This window comes from Syngnathus leptorhynchus, chromosome 17, assembly GCF_054491065.1.
Source record: "Syngnathus leptorhynchus isolate UIUO chromosome 17, UIUO_Slep, whole genome shotgun sequence".
Classification (NCBI taxonomy): Eukaryota; Metazoa; Chordata; class Actinopteri; order Syngnathiformes; family Syngnathidae; genus Syngnathus; species Syngnathus leptorhynchus.
The window spans coordinates 571,973-592,045 of NC_141211.1; the positions used below are offsets into that span (position 1 = coordinate 571,973).

At 45.9% G+C, this 20,073-nt stretch overlaps 1 protein-coding gene and 1 long non-coding RNA gene across 9 annotated transcripts; one reads left to right on the plus strand and one right to left on the minus strand.

Moving 5' to 3' along the window:
* Window positions 1–813: 813 nt before the first annotated feature.
* On the plus strand, window positions 814–18,807 carry LOC147042802 (uncharacterized). Of its 6 annotated transcripts, XR_015068746.1 has the most exons (9): window positions 814–878; window positions 1,612–1,733; window positions 1,795–1,847; window positions 1,962–2,030; window positions 4,040–4,173; window positions 6,895–7,012; window positions 11,583–11,740; window positions 15,106–15,258; window positions 16,359–18,807. It is a non-coding gene; the product is annotated as an uncharacterized LOC147042802 (long non-coding RNA). The 6 variants fall into 6 exon arrangements; XR_015068747.1 differs by lacking the exon at window positions 4,040–4,173 and having other exon boundaries at window positions 6,892–7,012; XR_015068749.1 differs by lacking the exons at window positions 1,795–1,847; window positions 1,962–2,030.
* LOC147042803 (cornifelin homolog B-like) lies at window positions 15,444–18,311 on the minus strand. Of its 3 annotated transcripts, XM_085936437.1 has the most exons (6): window positions 18,065–18,311; window positions 17,805–17,888; window positions 17,355–17,483; window positions 16,691–16,804; window positions 16,346–16,506; window positions 15,444–16,271 (listed from the first exon to the last, which is right to left on the minus strand). In XM_085936437.1, exons 4-6 carry the CDS (start codon window positions 16,794–16,796, stop codon window positions 16,140–16,142), a joined length of 399 nt encoding a protein of 132 aa, XP_085792563.1. In that variant the 5' UTR covers window positions 16,797–16,804; window positions 17,355–17,483; window positions 17,805–17,888; window positions 18,065–18,311; the 3' UTR covers window positions 15,444–16,139. The 3 variants fall into 3 exon arrangements, with proteins under 3 accessions (XP_085792563.1, XP_085792561.1, XP_085792562.1); XM_085936435.1 differs by having other exon boundaries at window positions 17,355–17,888; XM_085936436.1 differs by having other exon boundaries at window positions 16,691–17,888.
* Window positions 18,808–20,073: the final 1,266 nt, after the last annotated feature.

Sequence of the window (20,073 nt, forward strand, 5' to 3'; positions counted from 1 at the left end):
GCGGAGGTCACGTCACGCCGATGGTATCCCTCAGAAGTTCAAAAAACATCAAGTTTCCGTCCGAATGTCGCCATTACATTCGTTAAGACGGGCGAGTCGAGTTTGCGGAGACGAGCGGTGGCGCCGCTTTGACGGTTGCGGGCGAGTCAACCACCCAGGAGAAAAGCGGCTCATCCAGATGGAAAGTCATAATGGACGACGCTAGCTGAAAATGTCACAAACGTTTGCAGTCAACACTCAGCCGTCCGTCTCTTTTGTAGGTCTTGTACAATAATGTAGCATTTCAAAATGGAGCTAAGTTAGCATTATGTCCGCAAATATTTGTTGTTCCATAAACATGCAAACAGATACAGTAATCCAGTAATACAGTTTATCGCGGTTTCACTACATCGCGTTTTGTTTTGTTTTTTTTCTTCAAAATTAAAAAAGAATTAACATTCAAAATAACCCTTCTAAATGGAGGAATTATGGCACGAAAGTTGCCCACCCACACCCCAGCAGAATGTAGGGAGTTTCCACACAATTGCAGTGCGTACGCTTGTACCTTTTTATTCCCCCCAAAAAATGTGATAATAATAATAATAATAAGAGTTCTACAAACATATTTACAGTGTTGTACCTTGTGATAGAAAATTGTCATAAGAGTTCTAAAATCATATTTACAGTATGTATAAAAAACTGTTATAATAATAAAAGCTGTTCTGAAAACATATTTACAGTATGTGTTAAGAATTCTCCATGTTATTTATGTTATTCAGCCGTGCTTTGATTGGAGGGACGGTGCTTTATTTTGAAGGCCCTTTTCAGGCGATACCACTTCCTGTTTCATGTTAGTCTTCCTTCATGTCGTTTCCAGTGGTACAACAGTCATTGACGATGTAAGTGGGTCTCCTAACAAGAGAAATGAACGATCACATGTGTATCACCTGTGTGTGACAATGTAATATTGATCCAAACGTTGGTTTACATTCCTTTCCTTTGGGGGTCGTTTTCGCGCGTTAACACGATCTCGAATTAGCATTTCCCCGCTAACTCGTTAGCCCGCCCAGTACTTCTTGTTAACATGTTACAATGTTTATATTTTCAATACAACATTTTCTGGATGTTATATATACTATTAATGTATTATATAAATGTTTGAAACAATTATTTAATGTTCTAATAATAAAATATGCTCTGAAATACATTTTATTGACACACTAAAAATGTACAGATGAGAGGGTGACCCTACTTCGCGGATTTCCCTTCGATTGTAAATGTCCAAAAAAATGCAACGTTCAAATGTTATATTCGTTGTCTAAACCACAATAGCATTTTTTTTATGGCAGCCATTTCCCACAACAACAAAAAGGCCCGAATCCGTACAAGCACGCCTTGCCTAAGACGGAATCATGATTGAGTGCTCTCAAGCTGTCCTTGAGATACTTTTTGAACTGCTGCTGATCCGGCAGCTTTAGCGCACCGTTTACTTTTACTGCATCCACTCCACGCCACTCGAGCTAGCTCGCACCTTGGCCTGGCCTGGCCTCCCGGCTGACTATCCCAGATGGTCTCTTCTTACGCATAGATATTAATTTTGTTCCCCCCTGGCCTTTTTCTGTGATCCCGCAGGCCCCCTCCGCTGTAATTCTGCCCGTCCGCAGCCTATAAAGATAAGAGACGGACGTCTGGAATGCCGCAGGAAGGTGACACTGAGGGGATGGCGAAATGGAAAAGACGCACCGTGACACTCTGTAAGCAACATCTCAGCTTTTTTTTTTCTTTCTTTCTTTTACTTTTGTTTGTGCTCATTAGCAGGAATGTAAAACTTTACAGCCAGGCTCGATTGATCTTCAAATATACACCAGGCAAGGATGAGCATCTCGTCAAATCTACTCGATTCATTCCACGTTTGTGTTATTTGTGATTTTATTTTTTCTCATTCGATTTCATTTTCTTCTATGCATGGCAAATGAGTGCAGGGTGAATCAACAGCACCTCTACAGGGCAGTCAGGGAATCAAAAATCGTCGCTTTCAAATCAACAAATAAGTGAGTTGATTATTATGAAAAAAAAATCAGCCCGAAAGCAAAACAAATTTTCTTTCTTTGTTTTGACAAAAAAAATAGAAAACAAAGTATACACGGTTGACGAATGTATTTACAGAATTTCCCCCCCAAAATGAGTTTCACTTGAAATGATAGAACTCAAGTTTTGTCATGTTATTTTTAAAATCCCAAAATTGGAATATGAGTTTAAAGTAAAGGTTTGACTTAGCAAAAAGTCAATAGAAGCTCACACACAAAAATCCAAAACACTGAGACTATAATATAAATTGACCCAAACTTTGCTCATGCTCAACACTTTGTTTATATTTCCTGCCACATTACTGTTGACATCATTTTTAGAAGATCAGTAAAAACAAGAATGTCCATGTTTGACAATCCAGTCAAATTGGCCGCATTGGCATCCTTGTCCTGCGGGTGGTGCGTGCCCACGGTCCGGACTGGGCCGACCGGGCTTTAACAGGGGGTGGCTGCTCTGTGTCATGATTGCAGCCAGGCTGACAGTCAAAACAGCAGTGCTTGGCTTGACCCCGACAAAAGCTCCAGGTGGAGACGCACCGCCGTCTCTAAAAGCTTTTTCGCCAACACACTGCAGGCAGGCAGGCAGGCAGGCAGGCAGGCAGGCAGGCAGGCAGGCAGGCAGGCAGGCAGGGAGGCCCTCTTGAAATTGCTTTGTCGCCATTTGGAGGGCTTCCCCAGACTCAGAATGGCTCAAACCCTGACAAATGTATTTCACTCGTTTTTTTAGCGTGGCGCTGACACTTAGCGTAACCCGAACTCACCAGCACAAAATCATTTGTTTTAAATCCGTTCAGTTCAAATGGTTTCAGATGCGGGGATTGACTTTTTATCGTCGGCTCGGGTTAGATGATATTACACTTGGCTTTGGTTTCCGCTCAAACGTAAGCGAAAAAAAAAAAATTGGTATTCTTGGAATTTCCCCTGACGTACAAATACCTGTTGTATTTAATGTACTGTCAGAGTGTAGCCGTGTGCTCAGGTTAAAAAAATATGATGGCACGCAATCAGCTCCTTAACGTGGATCAAATGGAATCTTAGGGCTATGGTTCACCGCATTGGCTAAAAAAAAAAGAAAAGAAAGGGGTTGTCAGCCGTGTAAAAGTCGGATGTCGCTTTTCCTAAAGGCTCTTTATCCAATCAGGAAGAATTGCAGCAACACTCTGGAGGTCATTGTGCTCAGGCCGAACGAACACAACGGCCCCTAATGGCGGCGGTGGTCGCAGCTAGTTAAACTGGCCACGCTTGTTCATTCATATGCAGCCAGCCTCATTAAAGACCACCAATGGGTCGCAGATGTGCCATTGGACCATTAGTTTTACCTGCAAGGGGATTTGAAGTCCCTTTTTGTTTGGCCACCCAAGCTAACAACGTGGACATTTATTTGCTTGGTGGTTCGCTTCTTCTCAAAGCAAAACCTGACACAGCCAGCTTCATCCCTATCAGCCAGCATCTAAAAATAGCCCGATAACTCCGAAACGCCGCAGCAGGCTTCTCCGACTCCGATCGGACGCTCATCGAGGCCCGGTCGCCGCCGTGACCTTTGCGCTATCAACCCAAAGAACGGCCGACCCGACCGGCAGGCTTTTTAGTTTTGGCACCTTTGCTGCTTAGAATTTCCGCTACCGCATAGGCGGAAACATGCCAAAAGGAATTTTTCTCTTGTTAGTGATACTTGTTTTCCACATGGTGTTTTTCCTTATCAACACTGCTCATAGTAAGTCACAGCATCTTATCTTACTGAGCTACTTTGTTTATGCCTTGGGGGGAAAAAAAGCTTTTCCCAAGCGGCTGTAATCGTAGCGTGGGAAGAAACGTAGCGCTGATAAGGTTGTATATAAATTAGCCTAAATTTCTAGGTTAAAATACTTGTAAAGATAAGAGCGACTCCTTGAAATTACACCTGAGATGGCGTTGGGCCGTTCCGCCGCCGCCGTCCGCATAAATCTGAGCGCGAGTGCTTTGTGGCTGCCCAGGTCATGTGGGAAAGGAGAGATGAGAGGCTGGGGGTCAATCTGGGCTAAGCCCCGCTGGTGCCAAAAAAAGGCCCCTCCTCCCTGGCCGCCATGACATCATCAAACGCCGTCCACCGGGACGACTCGCTGTCCAGGTACGTCGTGGGCCGGCACGTCTGGCCTGGCCGGAAAACAAATGGCCTGTTCCGGAGTCTTTGCGATACGGAGATCAAAGTTTTAACGACCCAAAAAATGATTCAAACACTTTGGGGGTTATTTATGGCACCCCCAAAAAAAAGTTCAGCGACTGCACAATATCCTGTTTTGCACTAAATAGTTTTAACTGTTGGGTTATTCTGGAAGAATAAAATAATAATGTTGAGTTGCTTCTTCATTTGGGAGTTAAATCAACCTAAAATTGGGTGCGTCACTTTTTAACCTCATTTGGGTTACTGTTTTTAGTCTTTCAATCCGGCTGTTCTCTCGGGAAGGAGTGAACATAAAGTGTGTGTGTGTGTGTATGTGTGTGTGTGTGTGCACGCATACGGGAAGGCTTGTGGGAGCCGGTCGGAGGCGCTATGCCGCTACCCCGCGCACCATTTTCTCATTCCGCCGGCTTTTGCGTGTCGACTTGGCTGGGCCGTTTGTCCGCTGAGGAAAAACAGATGCCTCCTGTGTTGCTGCCCTTCCTCCTCCTCCTCCTCCGCCTCCCCCTCCCCCTCCACTTTTTCTGCCCCTCGGGCTTTATTCTTATGGCAGGCCTCTCTCCATGGCCTCAGTTGTGCATTTGAGGCACTTTTTGGCGTCAAATTTTCACACAAGGTGCAACGCCAATTGAGATTTGTTTCTCACCAGGCTGCCGAGCGTCGGCGTGACAAGCGGTCATTTTGCCACTTCCTGTCGCCAAGTTTGATGAATGCGAACGGCGAGTACCAAAAAGCCAATGTCGGCAAAACCGGAGAGTCGGGCGCGTTCCTTAATTCCGGAAACATTTTCGAGGCCGCCCGCAGTTGACAAATCAATTTGGTCTGTTGTCTGCTTTCTCGAAAACCAAATCCTGTTTGAATTGTCCCGCCAAGACAACGAATTTTGGGAGCCTTTAAATGATTAAAAGGAGATTACGGGCTAAAACGCAGGGAGCGTTCTTCCATCTTGATCCGATTATCGGTGCGATTATTACACCAAGCATCTCTATGACATCATCACGGGGGCTTTGTTTGATACGTCAACGTTTGTCAAAATCCAAAATCCGTCGGCCAAATTGGAGCGTCGGTTACTTCCTGCGACTGACTGGGCCAACGATGCGCTTTCATCCACAAGTGGCCGTTTGCATTTTCTTGGGAGCGGCGGTCTGTTTTGAGGCAAGCAAGATAAATGGAGCTTCCACGTACAAACTGCATCCTCTGCGAATGTTGTCTTCCAAAAGATGTGATTTCCACATCAATATCTCCATTCAAATGTTTTGTGTTGAATAGATAGTCCACGGAAGGAATTTCGATTGGGTACATATGTTTGCGTGTTTGGTGTCTGCTTTGCGAAAGGCGGGCCGACGCGTTCCCTCGCGAGGCTCGTACATTATCCGACTTGTAATCCGTTCGGGGCTTTTTTTAAACACACGAGCACCCTGCCCACATCCCCCTTAGTCCTCCACATCATGTGAGAAGTCCACCCCCCAAAAAAGAAGCCGTCGAGCGCTCGCCTTGTTTTTGTTTTACGGCATCATCCGTCTTGTCCGTCTCGCTGGCGAATCCTCTTTTACGGCTTGCTTATACATTCCTGCAGCACATGGTTTACATACCGGGGAGGTGGCGGTGGGACGGCGGGGGGCGTCCTAAATCAGCTGGCAGCTCACAGCAGCTGGGATAAGGTGGGGAAACTTGTCATCGGTCAGCCCTACCTGCCATTAATGACGCCCCGCGTTTAGAGATGGCAACATTCGGGGTTGACCCCGGTGGATTACATCACGACCGCGGAAATGAAATTTAGACGCTATCAAGCACCGCAAAGTTGGGATGGGGAGGGGGGGTAATCTCAGTGGCCCTCCCCCCTGAACCCGCCACCAGCCAAGCAGTCTGGTTCTTGGTGGTTGCCCCGTCCATCCTTGGAAATGGGTCAGGTAACCAAGGCAGAGGGAGGACAACACCTGCAAATGTAGTCCTTTTGGGATTAGGCGCTTTCCCCCGAGCCGAGCCGTGCCGCGCCGCATGCGCCGCCCTCGCCCATTCATAAAATGCTCTCGCAAGCGCTAAGGCCGCTTCTAATGAGCGGAGGAAGATGTCAGTGAGCACCCTTTGGATTTAAAAGAGAGAGGCCAGGCCAGGCCAGGCCTGTGTCCCAGGTGAGGGCCTGCCTGGCTGCCACACAAATCCTCTGTTACCTCTTGGGCCTTTAAAAGCTTCTTTCAGTCATGTTAACAGCTCATAAATGGCCGCCCACAGCTTCAGCGCAGGATTTCTTTTCGCTTTGAATGGTGACGGCTTTAAAAGCCATAACGCCAGTTGCTGGATAAGGCGGACGCTCGTTAAATCCAAAAGTCCGTGAAATGAAATCAAAGACCCCAGCCAACACCGTAGAACGATACGTAGCGGTGCTAAGCTACGTAACCAAGGCTCTTCCGGTCAATCCAAGCGAGGATAAACAACTCACAAACTCAGCCTTTAGCTAAGCTAAACTACTGCGATTTCCTACATTGCAAATGGTAACGTCGTGAGCTTGTCGGACGCTACTGTCGGGATTTGTCTTCAAACTAGCCCTGAACATTTTTGCCACGTCTTTCTCACCAAAAAGCGCTTTCCTCAGCATATTGAATATTGTATATCACTAGGCTGTGTTTATGTTGACGTTCAAGTATTCCACACTCCTTTATTTTCCAGCAGCTGTTGCTCGGCTGACGTCAGGAAGAAGAAGAAGAAAAATGGTCCAAATCCGACATTCTCCCCGAGGGAGTCCCGGCAGAAAAAGCTTTTTGAACCATTCTGAAGAAGCGGCAACGAGGTGAGTTTGTCCTCCTTGAAACGCCTCGCGAGCGAGCAAAAAGGATGTTGGCTCATTAAGGAAAGGGGGGACCATAAATCTGTCCCGCCGCCTTCACTAACGCCGCTTCACATCTGGACGCTCGCTTCTCTTCTTCTTCTGCGAGGGATTTATGGGCCCACGTCACTATATGCCACTGGTACCGCCGCCGCCTCTCGTCTTCGGGACTGCTGCCAAGGCCTTAATACTTGCCCTCCCCACCTTAATCCGGATACTCGTGTGAACATGCGCTCCGTCACCAAATTGTGATGTCACGATACAGTTCAATCATCTGGTGCTGGGCGGATTTGCAGTCTGGAGGAGAGAAAATATGGACGCCGTCGCCGCAACATCACTTGGTCCTTTTCGGGGAAAAATAGTCGGTCTCGTGGTGAAACAAAGAAGTCGGGGAAATTTGGGCAAAATCACTGGCAATCCATTATCTTTCTTGTGATTCCCTTCTTGGTGCAAATGGACAGACACCAAATGTCGCTTCTTCTCTTGAAGAAATCCTCCTTGACAAGCGCTCGTTTATCATTCGTCCGTGTTTTTAGCGTGTTCTCTTCTCCCACGGTCCGAGACGGCCGATAGTGATGGAGCGAGCCCCCGGTTCGGAATCTTCCGCTTTCATGTAAACGGGAGCGAGCGAAGGCGCGGCCCGACCCGCAACTTACGCCAGATGCTTCCAATTAGCACAGCGCCCACCCGATTTCTGTAGCATTCTGTACTGTATGTCACATATGGACTTGATTTTTTACATAGAAAATTGAGAAAAACGGGTGGTGCTTTGAAAGCTATAGATTCAAGCCCAGATCCAAAATCATATTTGTGTTGGCGATGATCAAAATATTTGGAATTTCTTTCCATCTGATCAGAATCCAAATGATGGCTTTTTTGGCCGCTTGTAGCCATGAACCATTTCAAGCCTCGGCGCAGGTCTCTCTCTTCTTTGTTATCTTTGTAAAATGCGATTTTTTTTCTTTTTTTTCCGACCAGCTGCATCTCCCGCCAGGAGCGGTTAGCTTGGCGTAGAGCAGACGCGCGTGGCACAAAGGAAGCTTTTCCTTTAATGTTATCACAGCGCTGCTGGCTAACGAAGATAATACGAGCACGGCGCATCACAGGGACGCTTTTATTACGTTTCAGGGGCCGTCCGTCTTCATCTTGACCGATCGCTTTTGCTTTTTTATGACGGCCGACGTGGAGTCTGGCGACAATGACGCGGACGGATCTGTTTTGCCCCCGGGCCGGGGCTGGTTAGCCAAGGCTAAGTGCCCGCTTATCGTACTGCTCACAATTGTTACCATTATAATACTGGAAAGTCTCTCCAAATGTTGCTCCGACATGATCGAAACTTCTCAAATGGCGGATTTGGCAATGCCATGGTAATGCCAGAATAGATGAGAGATTGATTTCTTCATTTTGCTTTTCAGTTAGCGAGTGCCAAGTGCTTGTAAAAACAGCGTCGTACACCAAGACGATAAATGTTTATTCCTGGACATCATGTTTGAAAACAAACTCATTTTACTGCTGCTAGCCTTGAGTTAGCATTAGCTTCACTTCAGATCCTTGTAAAACTGTCAGCCCACCGCTAAAATAGTCAGTGTTTATTTGAGGACGTGAAGTGATAACAAAAGGGAGTTTTACTGAGAGGTAAATAGCGCAAAGGCTAGTATTAGCATTGGCTTTAGCATGACTTCAGACTTTTTTTCCAATGTACGGAACGTGACTTTTTATTTGTATTTTATAGATTCCATCAACCTTTTAAGAATGTTTTAGAATTCAGTATTTGGTTAGTTGCGATCGTTGTTTTCATTGACTCTCAATTTAGTTCTGTCGTGGAATTTTGGGGACGTTCCATTATTTTTCTCTTTTGGTTTGACGATGTAATGACTTTTAATATTTGTTTGTTTTCTTAAAAGGACATTTGATTGACATTTTTGTGATGCCTCCATTAGTCACTATTAGCCATTTAAATGGTGAATAAGTAACAGCTCCTTGCCTGGGGGAGTGAAAGTGTGTGTGGTGTTTTTAACGCTCGCCGGACGGAGCGTGTGAGGCAGCTTCCAAACACCGGACTGTAAACTCTTCTTCTTCTTGTTTTTATCTCATACATTCCGACTCTCTGGCTTGTTTATTTGAGTGTTGTAAAAGGAAAAAGTTCCAACCTGGTCTGGAGTCCTAACCCCTCGAGGGCAAGCCCAAATCTAAATGGCGGCCGGCGCCTTTGATGTGCCTCTTGTTATTGTTTGTATCAGTGCTTATCACTCCTCTGCCCATCCATCCATCCATCCATCCATCCATCCATCCATCCATCCATCCATCCATCCATCCATCCATCCCAGAACCCCCAAAAGCCAGCCAGCTCCTAAATCTCAACCCTCATGCTATTACTGAGTAGGGCTGCCCATTATTTGGCAAATTTCCCACATCCTCGCTTCTATCTATCTATCTATCTATCTATCTATCTATCTATCTATCTATCTATCTATCTATCTATCTATCTATCTATCTATCTATCTATCTATCTATCTATCTATCTATCTATCTATCTATCTATCTATCTATCTATCTATCTATCTATCTATCTATCTATCTATCTATCTATCTATCTATCTATCTATCTATCCATCCGTCCATTCATCCATCTGTTCATCTAGAGTGCCCCTACCTCCCTCCCTCCCTCCCTCCCTGCCCCCCCCCCCCCCCCCCCCCCAAAAATGATAAGGATGATGGATTGGGCAGAACTGTGGCTCCAGTCAAGAAGCCCGGCAGCTTCCTTGCTGCTCAGACATACTGTGATGGGGGGGGGGGGGGATAATTTAGTGCTGCCAATTTTTAAATCTCCTAAAATAAAAAAAATAGGAAGCAAACAAAAAACTTTTGGATCGAAAAGTAAAACTGTGAGTTGTAAACATTTGAAATGGCCATTACAAATGTAGTAGAAATTCCGCGATACTTCTGCGAGCCACTAGAGGGCCTTCAGAAGCAGAGTCCCTCTTAATTAGGAGTGCTGCAAACGACTTCCTGTTTTGATTTTGTCTCATCGGTCGCTGGACAGTGTCAACTTTGAATGGACGGGACGTGCACATGTAACCTTGCGGTCACGCAATTGCGTTAATGATTTGTTTGCTTTTGGAGGAGAGAGTTTTTGATGATTTACTTTGTTCACTTTAGACATTTTGTTTGGATTATGAAAGGGAGAAGATATCATTTCCCACGGACGCACGCACGCTTCCAGTATTTGGAGATTTAAGATGGTGGACCGACTAATGAGAATCTAGAAAATTCTCATTTTTCTAAACGGAAAAAAAGCTATCCGTGTGCTTTTTTAGTTGTTAATGGTTTTGTTGGTTGGTTGTTTTTTTCTCTCAAAAAGTCACTTTCTCAAAAGAAATCTTTTTGAGTTTTACTGTTGTGAGTCCAACTTTTCTTTGATTGAAAAATGATGTTTTGAAACGCGCTGGTGTGTGTCTGCGGCCTTTTATTTGCCAGAAGGTGTGTGTCGGTGCGATGATTGAGGCGTGTTTACGGCGGGCGGCTTAAACATTTACTTTTGCGGGCCCGAGGTGAAAAACGCGACAACCTCTGGACGACTTCACGCCGGCCCGTACGAGGCGAAGACATTTACGAGGAACGGGCGGGCGGCACGTGACGACGGCTGGACGCAGAAAAATGCACCGACTCAGAGAATGCCTGCGTGCTGACTTGGAATCTGTTTTCTGTGGGGAATATTAAAAAAGAACATGTAATTCTCCCAAAACAACTTTTTCATTGACTGGTTAAATTGAGCACTTAATGCTTTGTTCCGTTTGTATAACGACTTGTATCTTCTTTGTGAATCTTGAAATGGTCTGTAAGTGAAAAAGAGCAGCGAACTGAGAGTGGCACCCTGCGGGACACCTCAACCTCACCTTCCTCAACAATGACAAATGAGCAGGAACAAAGACATTTGTGGCAATCGCTTCATCACGGGGCTTCCTGGAAAATGTTTTGGACTTGGATGAGTCATTTGATGTGAGGGAGCCAATTAGATTTCAACGTTTGTCCACGCACCAATTGAGCCATTTTCAGCCTTATTTGCATGTGTGTGAGCGTGCGTGTGCTTGAAAAGTGACAGACACGACAGCTTGGCTCAGGCTTATCTCATTGCAGGCGTGATTAGCAATCAAGAATGGGGTGTGTGTGTGTGTGTGTGTGTGTGTGTGTGTGTGTGTGTGTGTGTGTGTGTGTGTGCGTGCGTGCGTGCGTGCGTGCGTGCGTGCGTGCGTGCGTGCGTGCGTGCGTGCGTGCGTGCGTGCGTGCGTGCGTGTGTGTCGTGTATCTGCATGCCTACAATTGAACGCAACAATAGAAATAATGTGATGAAAAACGATGCACGTTCATTTTGAAATACGTAACAATAGAAATAATGTGATGAAAAACGATGCACGTTCATTTTGAAATACGTAACAATAGAAATAATGTGATGAAAAACGAAGCACGTTCATTTTGAATTACAAATGTCGAATTTCCCCGCAAGAGGTCAAAGCAATCCGTTTGGTCACTTCAGGACGACAATGGGAGTCCGAGTGGATGTGGGAAAACTCAACGAAGACTTTGAGGAGTCGGCCGACGACGAGCGCGTGACACGAGCGGCGGACGAAAGGAGAAGAGTCCAAAAAAGAAAAGTCGTGGAAAAAAAAGAGGAGAGGCGACGAGAGTGAGGAGGTGAGCGCGCCGACAAACCTCGGACAATGTCCGTCACCTCGTATCCCTTCAATCGCGTCGTCATTTTCCCATCCGAGTGGGAATCTGACGAGCGACTTATTGCGGCTTGTTGAAAAGAGGAAGCCCACCAAAAAAAAGAAGATAAGCGAGAGCCACTTGTTGCTGTTTATTAGTGTGAAGGCGAAAGCATTCAACACGAGCGACGTTCACGAGTGAGTTCGAATTTTGACATCTGACAACTTTTATCATGATTTCTTTCCTTAACTCATTTATTTTTTTATTTTTATTTTTTTTTATTCATTCATTTATTTATTCATTTAATTTTAGTTTAAAAACATCATTTTAATAACAAATCCATTTTTTATGACAAACAGTTTCCAACAAGTCATAAGACACACACACACACACACACACACACACACACACACACAAAAAAGCCAGGGAACAAAAGCAAAGACAAATCAACATTTTTAAGAATAGAAATGCTCCCATGGAAAAAGTCCCATTTTCTTTTGTAAAGCAAAAGTGTCATCCAAATGTTGGATCCAGCCAAAACTCGATAAATTGTGACTTGATGTGCATTTTGTCTGGCAGTGCTGGTATGTGGTTGGGGGGGCCATTAGGGTCCCCCCACAGAGCAACAGAGATAAGGAGGGAATTGAAAAAGTGGAGGAAAGGAGAGAACGAGGCACAACTCTCCTTCTCTGCTATTTATCTTCTTCCCTTTCTTTGAGCTTGATTAGCCTGCGAGCTTAAGAGGCTCGTTATCAAGCTCCGAGGCCAGGCAACCTCGGCTTCGTCTTCTGACCGATGACACACGCGCGCACGCACGCACGCACGCACGCACGCACACACACACACACACACACACACACACACACACACACACACACACACACTGGCGTATGCGCGTCTTCTTGACTGATGCGATGGCGATGCCAGAATGCGGTCAAGCGATCGGTCCCGTTGGCGGACCCGGGGGGACTCCAACATGTCTACCAGCCACACGGCGTCTGAGCATTCTTTTTTCCTGGCATCAAACAACCAATAAAAAGATTTGTTTGAATTTTCAAGGAAATGCAAACTTGACATGTCAAAAGTCAGCCAATTTGAAATGCCATACGCTTGGCTAGAAAATCTTGATCCAAAGCCGGATCTGAATCTTGACGCCAGAAAGCCGTGGACGTTTGTCAGGTGGCCACCTAAACATTCCCGGCCGTCCGGCTGATGCATCTGTTCGCCTCGCTTTTGTTTACGGCCTCAAGAATGTTAAGGGTAGCCTTGGCCGCTTGGCCAATGCGCGCCCCCAAAATGGCCTGCTTAAAAGTGGCTGCAGATCTGGTGAATTTTGCTGGCTGTTTAGTCTAGCAATCGCCATGGTGACAAGGAGTCTAGCTTTAAGGGTTGGAGTGGGGAGCGTGGGGGGCATTGAGGGCCAATGGGGTGCACGGGTCAGGGTAGTTAGAGGATTAAACGCCATCCTTCAAAAGAGCTGAGAATTTCCAGAAGAAAATGAATAGAAAAACAAATGTTACTTGAAAAGTTGACTTATAAAATACAAGAAATAATAAAGTCCTAAAAAAAAGCCGTTTTTTTTTCGTCACTCAGTCGAAATTTGATGATAAAGAAAATTCCGACGTTGCAAACCTGTTGGTAAAGTTGACATTTGTAGATTATTTAAAAAAAAATCATATTCCATGAAAAAAAGCTAAGATGATCACAATGTTCTTTTTTTTTTTTTTTAAATCATCTTATTTGTTGAAATTCGTTGAAACAATCCTTGAAGGTTGCGATGTCAAGGACATAAAAAACATTTTCCAATGAAACAATCGCACTCACCGGCCTGGCCCGGCCGGCCTGGCCTGGACAGTTTAAGTCAGCGCTGACAGCCAAAGGTAATTCCTGAGGCTTCATTCTGGGCCATACACGCTTCCATTGTGAGCGGTCTGCATGCGCTTTCGCACTTGCCTTCTTTTTTTGGATCATATGTTTTGGTCAAAGGTCAACATATCAGGAGAAAAGGTCCAAACAACGAATCGCCATGTCGGCAAGCCCGAAGGAGTCGAATGCGTGGCGCCCGAGCGAGCAAGCGAGTCCGGCGCTCACATTTCGCCTTTCACTGCGCTCAGAGCTCGTATATCACCACCGAGCTAACGCGTGACGCATACCCCCCCCCCCCCCCCCTGTGACCCCCCCAACCTCGTCCAAGTATGACCCCCGGTGGACGACGACTGCATTATTACTCATAATTCTTGTCAAATCACAACTTTCTAAATTCCTTCCTGTTCTGACGGAAGCAAGCGCACGGGCCAGATCAGCAGGGGGTCCGATCATTCTTGGCCCGCGTGGCCTGGACCCCAATCACTCCCCTTCCTTGAATGACGTGCACACGCATGCGGCTATCAGACGCTCCCTGCCGTCCTTGTTTTCAGAGGTCACAGTTGTTTGTTTGGCCGGAGGCTGCTGTCGTGATAGTCGGACTACGCCTGAGCGCTCCACACCTCATTTTAATCTAAGCGTTATCAGCCTAAGCCCACCCCCGCCACAAACTCGGAGCTTGTCTTTTTAAAAAGAAACACTTCCCCCAGGAAATGAGCAAAACTCCGAGGTAGATAGACAGCGTCTTTATCTGTCGCGGCGGAAGACTGGGGTCGCTTTATCAGTGGGGGCGGGGCGGGCGGGGTCACGTCACTCAGGTGGGCTTCATTGGCCTCAGGTTCAAATCCATCCGCTGACCCTGATTCTCAAACGTTTTCCACAAAGGCTCCCTCCTCCAGTGTTGCAGGAAAGTACAATTCAACTGTCCAGCAGATGGCGCTGTGCTGGCTCAATATTTTTTTGCTCAATATTGGAATGACAACACTTAATTACAGTGGTTAATAAATAAATAAATAAATAAATAATTGCTTTCAGAATCAAACTTTTTCTGATTGGCCAAGGGCTAACCGAATAGATGCATGATTATTTTTGTCTAACACCTCCTGCTTAGCTTAATGAAACTGGTGTGTGTCGCCCCCTAGCGGTTGGCAGACCACTGAAAATGTGCACGATTGAACTCCATGAATTGTGCAAAGTTAGTTTAGACGCTCGTGGTTTAGAAACTTTTTCAAACAGAATCATCGCTGGGGGGTGGGGGGTCAGTCACCCAAAATGGAGGAAATGAGACAAGCACGCGGTCTATTTTCTCCAAGAATGGAAGTGATCAAGTGGCTGTTGGAGTGTGTGTGTGTGTGTGTGTGTGTGTGTGTGTGCGTGTGTGTGTGTGTGTGTGTGTGTGTGTGTGTGTGTGTGTGTGTGTGTGTGTGTGTGTGTGTGTGTGTGTGTCAAAGTCACAGATATTAAATCAGTTTTTGTGAGCCTTTTAGGGAGTCGCAACAGAAGCCTTGTACCGCCGGCAACACAACAAAGAGGGCAGCCAGCCAGCCAGCCAGCCAGCCAGCCAGCAGCAAACATTCCTGCCTGCCGCCTTTACGAGCTGGCCCGGCCGGCCACGCCCCTTTCACTGGCACCCCATTAAGGTGGGTCGCATTCATCCTGGCAAAGGCCAACTGTCATTGTAATCCCATTAAAACAACAAACGATACATGCGGGCTGAAACCATTCATTAAAGGGGGCTGCTTTGTTCACGTTTGGCAAACTACTTCCACTTTCTGACAATATCCAATAGAAGTAGAAAAAAGAAAAACAACTGACTTTTGGGCAAGATTTGAAGCAAAACAAAATAATGTTTATTATTTATGATGTGTCATGATGATTATACAATACAAATACAAATATTTAGAGGCAACATCAACGTAACATAAAAGTACCTATTCAACATTTGGGTCATCAACAAATGAAAACAGATTGTCTGAAAATCCATTTTCAAAAGGACATCAGTCGTGCATGAAGATGTTGGTGAGAGTGTCTTTCTTTCTTTCTTTTGTTCGTTCATTGGTTCATTCATTCGTCATTGGTTGCTCAATCACTCAGACCTTGAATACAAATCAAATGGCTGTGTTAAGAATCTCTGTGGGTATGCTGCTCGAAAAGGAAAATTTTACTTCATTTGAGGTCTTTTTTTTTTTTTTTCAATCTAGTAAATATTTAGCAAGTGGACCAACTCGTCCGTACACAGACGGCGCTTTGGTTAGAGAACTCTGCTTTTCTAAAAAGAACTGAAGAGTGTTAGGATAAATTTTTTCTTAGGGTTAGAGTGAAATCATGAAGGGGCGCGGCCAAACGAGTGACATCATGGGAAAAAAATCAATGTTCTCCATGGAAACACATGCCAGAAATGTAGCAATGAAATGTTTGAAAATACAGTGGCGTATATAAAAGTGTCTCGTTCACCAAATTTGGCTGGCAAAAAGGGAAAGAAATCAATCTTTTTTTTTTCCTTCATAAGGGGGCGCTGTTGTTAGGCCAGCGTCTTGCTGTGCTTGTTCACCAGCACGATATCGATGGCCCGCGCCTTCATCTCGCGCGCCATCTGGCACCAAACACACGCCGTGCAGAAGGTGGCGCACACGCAATCGTTGAACATGGAGCCCTGAGAAAAGAAAAGAGGACTTTTTTGCAAAGAAAAGCTTGCCTTTCTGTGCCGACTGACGCCGTCCGTCTTACCCGTATGCCGTAGAACTGGCGCATGGACACCCTGGTGGACATGGTGACAGGAGGCACTAAGGGGCTGACCAGACAGTCCACCAGGGGGAGGCAGAGGCACTCGCCGTACTTCTTGGCCGTCATGCACGCGAAACAAGGTAAGCACCAGAACCCGCAGCAGCCTTGCAGCCAGCAACGCAACAACACAACACAACACACAGACGTCGACGTGACAAGGGCGTCATGGGGGCCGGACTGGCCATTGGGCCCGTGCCGTGTGCCGGGACTGATATTGTGGTGCCAGTCCAGCCCCGGACATCCTTGTCAAAAACAATGAGAAGAAAATCGGAGTCTATTGTCTCCTACACATGGGTACGTCGTCGCAGCAGTCGCAGATGCCGCTGCCCCACTCGTTGGATTCTCGATGAACCATAACAGGCTGCGGCTGCTTGAAAACCATCTTGGACGTCATGTCAGCTTCTGGATGATGGGCAACACGTCAGATGATGACACGTGGCAAAATGAGCCTGTGACATTTGCGATGGCAATGGGTAACAATATCGACTTGGGCGTGCGCTGCTTTCAAAGAAACCGGGATTGAGAGAAACAAGTATGATGGCTAGCTGGACTTTAGACAAAAAAGAGAAACCATTTTTGGTGATTATCAACACATCAACGACTAAAGCAAAGTCTTTTTTTTTTCTCTGTCGAGATTTCTCAACGGGTTTCTTTCTTTAAAAAGAGTCATCATGCTGAGAAAAATGTCAGAAAAAGATTGAATTGGACAAGAACATTTGCCCATTTTTCCAGAACACAAAAAGCCTCACAAAGCAGATTTTTTTTCCCAATCCGCCTGCCTGATGATTCCAACAGATGAAGTTTAAAAAAGGTGAAGCCTCACAAAGCAGATTTTTTTTTTTTTCCAATCCAGCCAGCCTGCTTGATGTGCTTGGATTCCAACAGATGAAGTTTAAAAAAGGTCAGTTTGCGAAATCCAACATGAATCAAATACAAGCGAGCGTTGTGTTACCTGAGTACGGGACGCGTCAGGGAAGAAAAGAAAGCCGACGTCTTGTCAGAGCGCAAGCTGCTCCAGGAATCAAAGCTGAGAGAAACAGCCGGACTGACCTGCCGGGCCTGTTGCCGAACACCTTGCCACCTAATAATGAATGAAGAAAAGGGTGTGACAACATTTTGTGGAACTTTTTCTGTCTGAAAAAATGTCAGTTGTTTTGAACATTTTTTCGGGAATTTTTCAACAAGCGGCCTGAGAGTTATTTGGACTGTTTTGGGAAAGTTACTGGATTTTCTCTGAACATTTTGCATTCAAATGATTGAGTGCACTTTGTAAAAGAAAGGAAACATTTGAAATAGGTGCATCAGGTTAGTAATCCATTTTGCGGATCGGAACGCCGATGATGTCACGATTAGTCTGTGTAAAGGGGAAAAAGTCACGTCCGTTGGGTTCATAAGCTGTAACCTCTCGGTCCACGTCCTTCCTTTATTTGCTTTCTCGGGTCAGCGGGTTTGTCCACGAGGCGGTTTCGGGCCGCTGGATCCTCATCTGGGTCAAAGGTGTGGAGAGCGAGAGGGAGGAGTCAAAAGATGAGTCAAGTGACAAAGCTTTCCAGCACAGAAGAAGAGACGTGCATCTCCCACTGAACATTAGGTCCAAATCCACGCTCCCGTCGTCATTGTCCGTCTCATTTACGACATGTACAGTAAATGCTTCCAACTTGCCTTTTTTGTCTGCAGGCCGAGATGGAGGGCAGCGCCAGCACGGAAAGCCAGCGGGTCGGATTCCCCCCGGAGGAGCACAGCCCCGCTGACCCTATCCTGACGGCAGCCCGGCTTCTGCGCGGAGCGTACCGCACGGGGGACAGAAAGGCCCAAGAGGTCAGACAGCATCCCCACAGCGCCGCTGGCGTAACTGCCAGGACCATACGGAGACGATGCAGACGCTTCAAAACGCCTCAATTGGCGCCCATCGACGAGATGTAGTCGCCGCACGTGACGCCCCTCCCTGTCTTAGCTTGGGCTCATTCGAACGCGTCCCACACGCACGCGCACGACTGGCTACGCTGTGCTCGTTCACAAATCATTTTCCAGCGTTTTCTATGATTTGTCTCCAATCATGTTGCGTGTTATTTACAACCAGTCTCACATATAAATGTCAATGTTTTTCAATCTTGAAAAATGTTGTCATTTTAGAAATAGCTAAGAAGTATATGGGAATTATCAAAGTCAAGTCAAAGTCTGCTTTATTGTCAATTTCTTCATTGTGTGAAACACTTCATGTGCCTGTTTTAGGTGCACACCCAATTAAGCCTTACATGTGTCAAAAATGAGGTTGTATTTTTGAAATAGCGTCATAATAAAAGGATGTTATCTGTTTCACACGCGCACGCATGCAATGGATGTTCACATTTTCCTATGACTTTTCTAGGTAATTGTCTTTTTCAAAATAAAGACATTTCAAATCATTGTGTGGTCCTGGACATGATACCTAATACCCAGTGACGTGCTGTGAGGTTCATGACTCGGGAGGCACTGACGTCACCCCCCCCCCCCCTTCCCGGTCAAATTTGTCCGGCACTAGTGATGTGCATTCCAGTTCTTTTAAGTGAACTGAATCTTTAGAATCAGTTCACCCAAAAGATTCGTTCAAACAAATCGTTCAACGAATCGTCCCACCTACCACCACACACACGCACACACACTCACACTGATCCTTTTTTTCTTTTTGTATAAATCAAATAATCGAAAATCATTTTCAGGTGTCTCTCATCACAGGCCACATCATTAGGAAAAAATCATGGTCAAAATTTAACGGAAAGTGAAAAGTGCCACACCCGCCCTCACCCCCACTTTCTGATTGGCTGTTTGATCTGTGACGTCACTCGGGCACTCCATTAGGTACGCCGCCATTTTCAAGTGTATCTAATCACAGGCCACTTCATTAGGGAAAAATCATGGTCAACGTTTAACGGAAAGTGAAAAGTGCCACACCCGCCCTCACCCCCACTTTCTGATTGGCTATTGGATCTGTGACGTCACTCGCTCACTCCATTAGGTACACCGCCATTTTCAGCTGTACCTAATAACAGGCCATTTCATTAGGGAAAAATCATGGTCAAAACACCCGCCCTCACCCCCACTTTCTGATTGGCTGTTGGATCTGTGACGTCATTCGGACACTCCATTATACACCGCCATTTTAATCACAGGCCACTTCATTAGGGAAATATCATGGTCAAGTGCCACACCCGCCCTCACCCCCACTTTGTGATTGGCTGTTGGATCTGGGACGTCACCCGGACACTCCATTAGGTAAGCTGCCATTTTCAGGTATACCTAATCACAGGCCACTTTTTAGGGAAAAATCATGGTCAAAACTTAAATGAAAGTAAAAAGCGCCACACCCGCCCTCACCCCCACTTTGTGATTGGCTGCTTGATCTGTGACGTCATTCGGACATTCCATTAGGTGCGCCGCCATTTTTAGGTGTACCTAATCACAGGCCACTACATTAGGGAAAAATCATGGTCAAAACTTAAATGAAAGTGAAAAGTGCCACACCCGCCCTCACCCCCACTTTCTGATTGGCTGCTTGATCTGTGACGTCATTCGGACATTCCATTAGGTGCGCCGCCATTTTTAGGTGTACCTAATCACAGGCCACTACATTAGGGAAAAATCATGGTCAAAACTTAAATGAAAGTGAAAAGTGCCACACCCGCCCTCACCCC

What these genes read in the sequence shown, in the direction of transcription:
- LOC147042803 (XM_085936437.1), bottom strand. Translation starts at nt 16,796, where the DNA reads ATGACGTCCAAGATGGTTTTCAAGCAGCCGCAGCCTGTTATGGTTCAT. An exon ending in CTGCGACGACGTACCCATGT is followed by an intron (nt 16,507 to 16,690) that starts GTAGGAGACAAT and finishes GCTGGCTGCAAG; the next exon opens with GCTGCTGCGGGTTCTGGTGC. An exon ending in GCCAGTTCTACGGCATACGG is followed by an intron (nt 16,272 to 16,345) that starts GTAAGACGGACG and finishes TTCTTTTCTCAG; the next exon opens with GGCTCCATGTTCAACGATTG.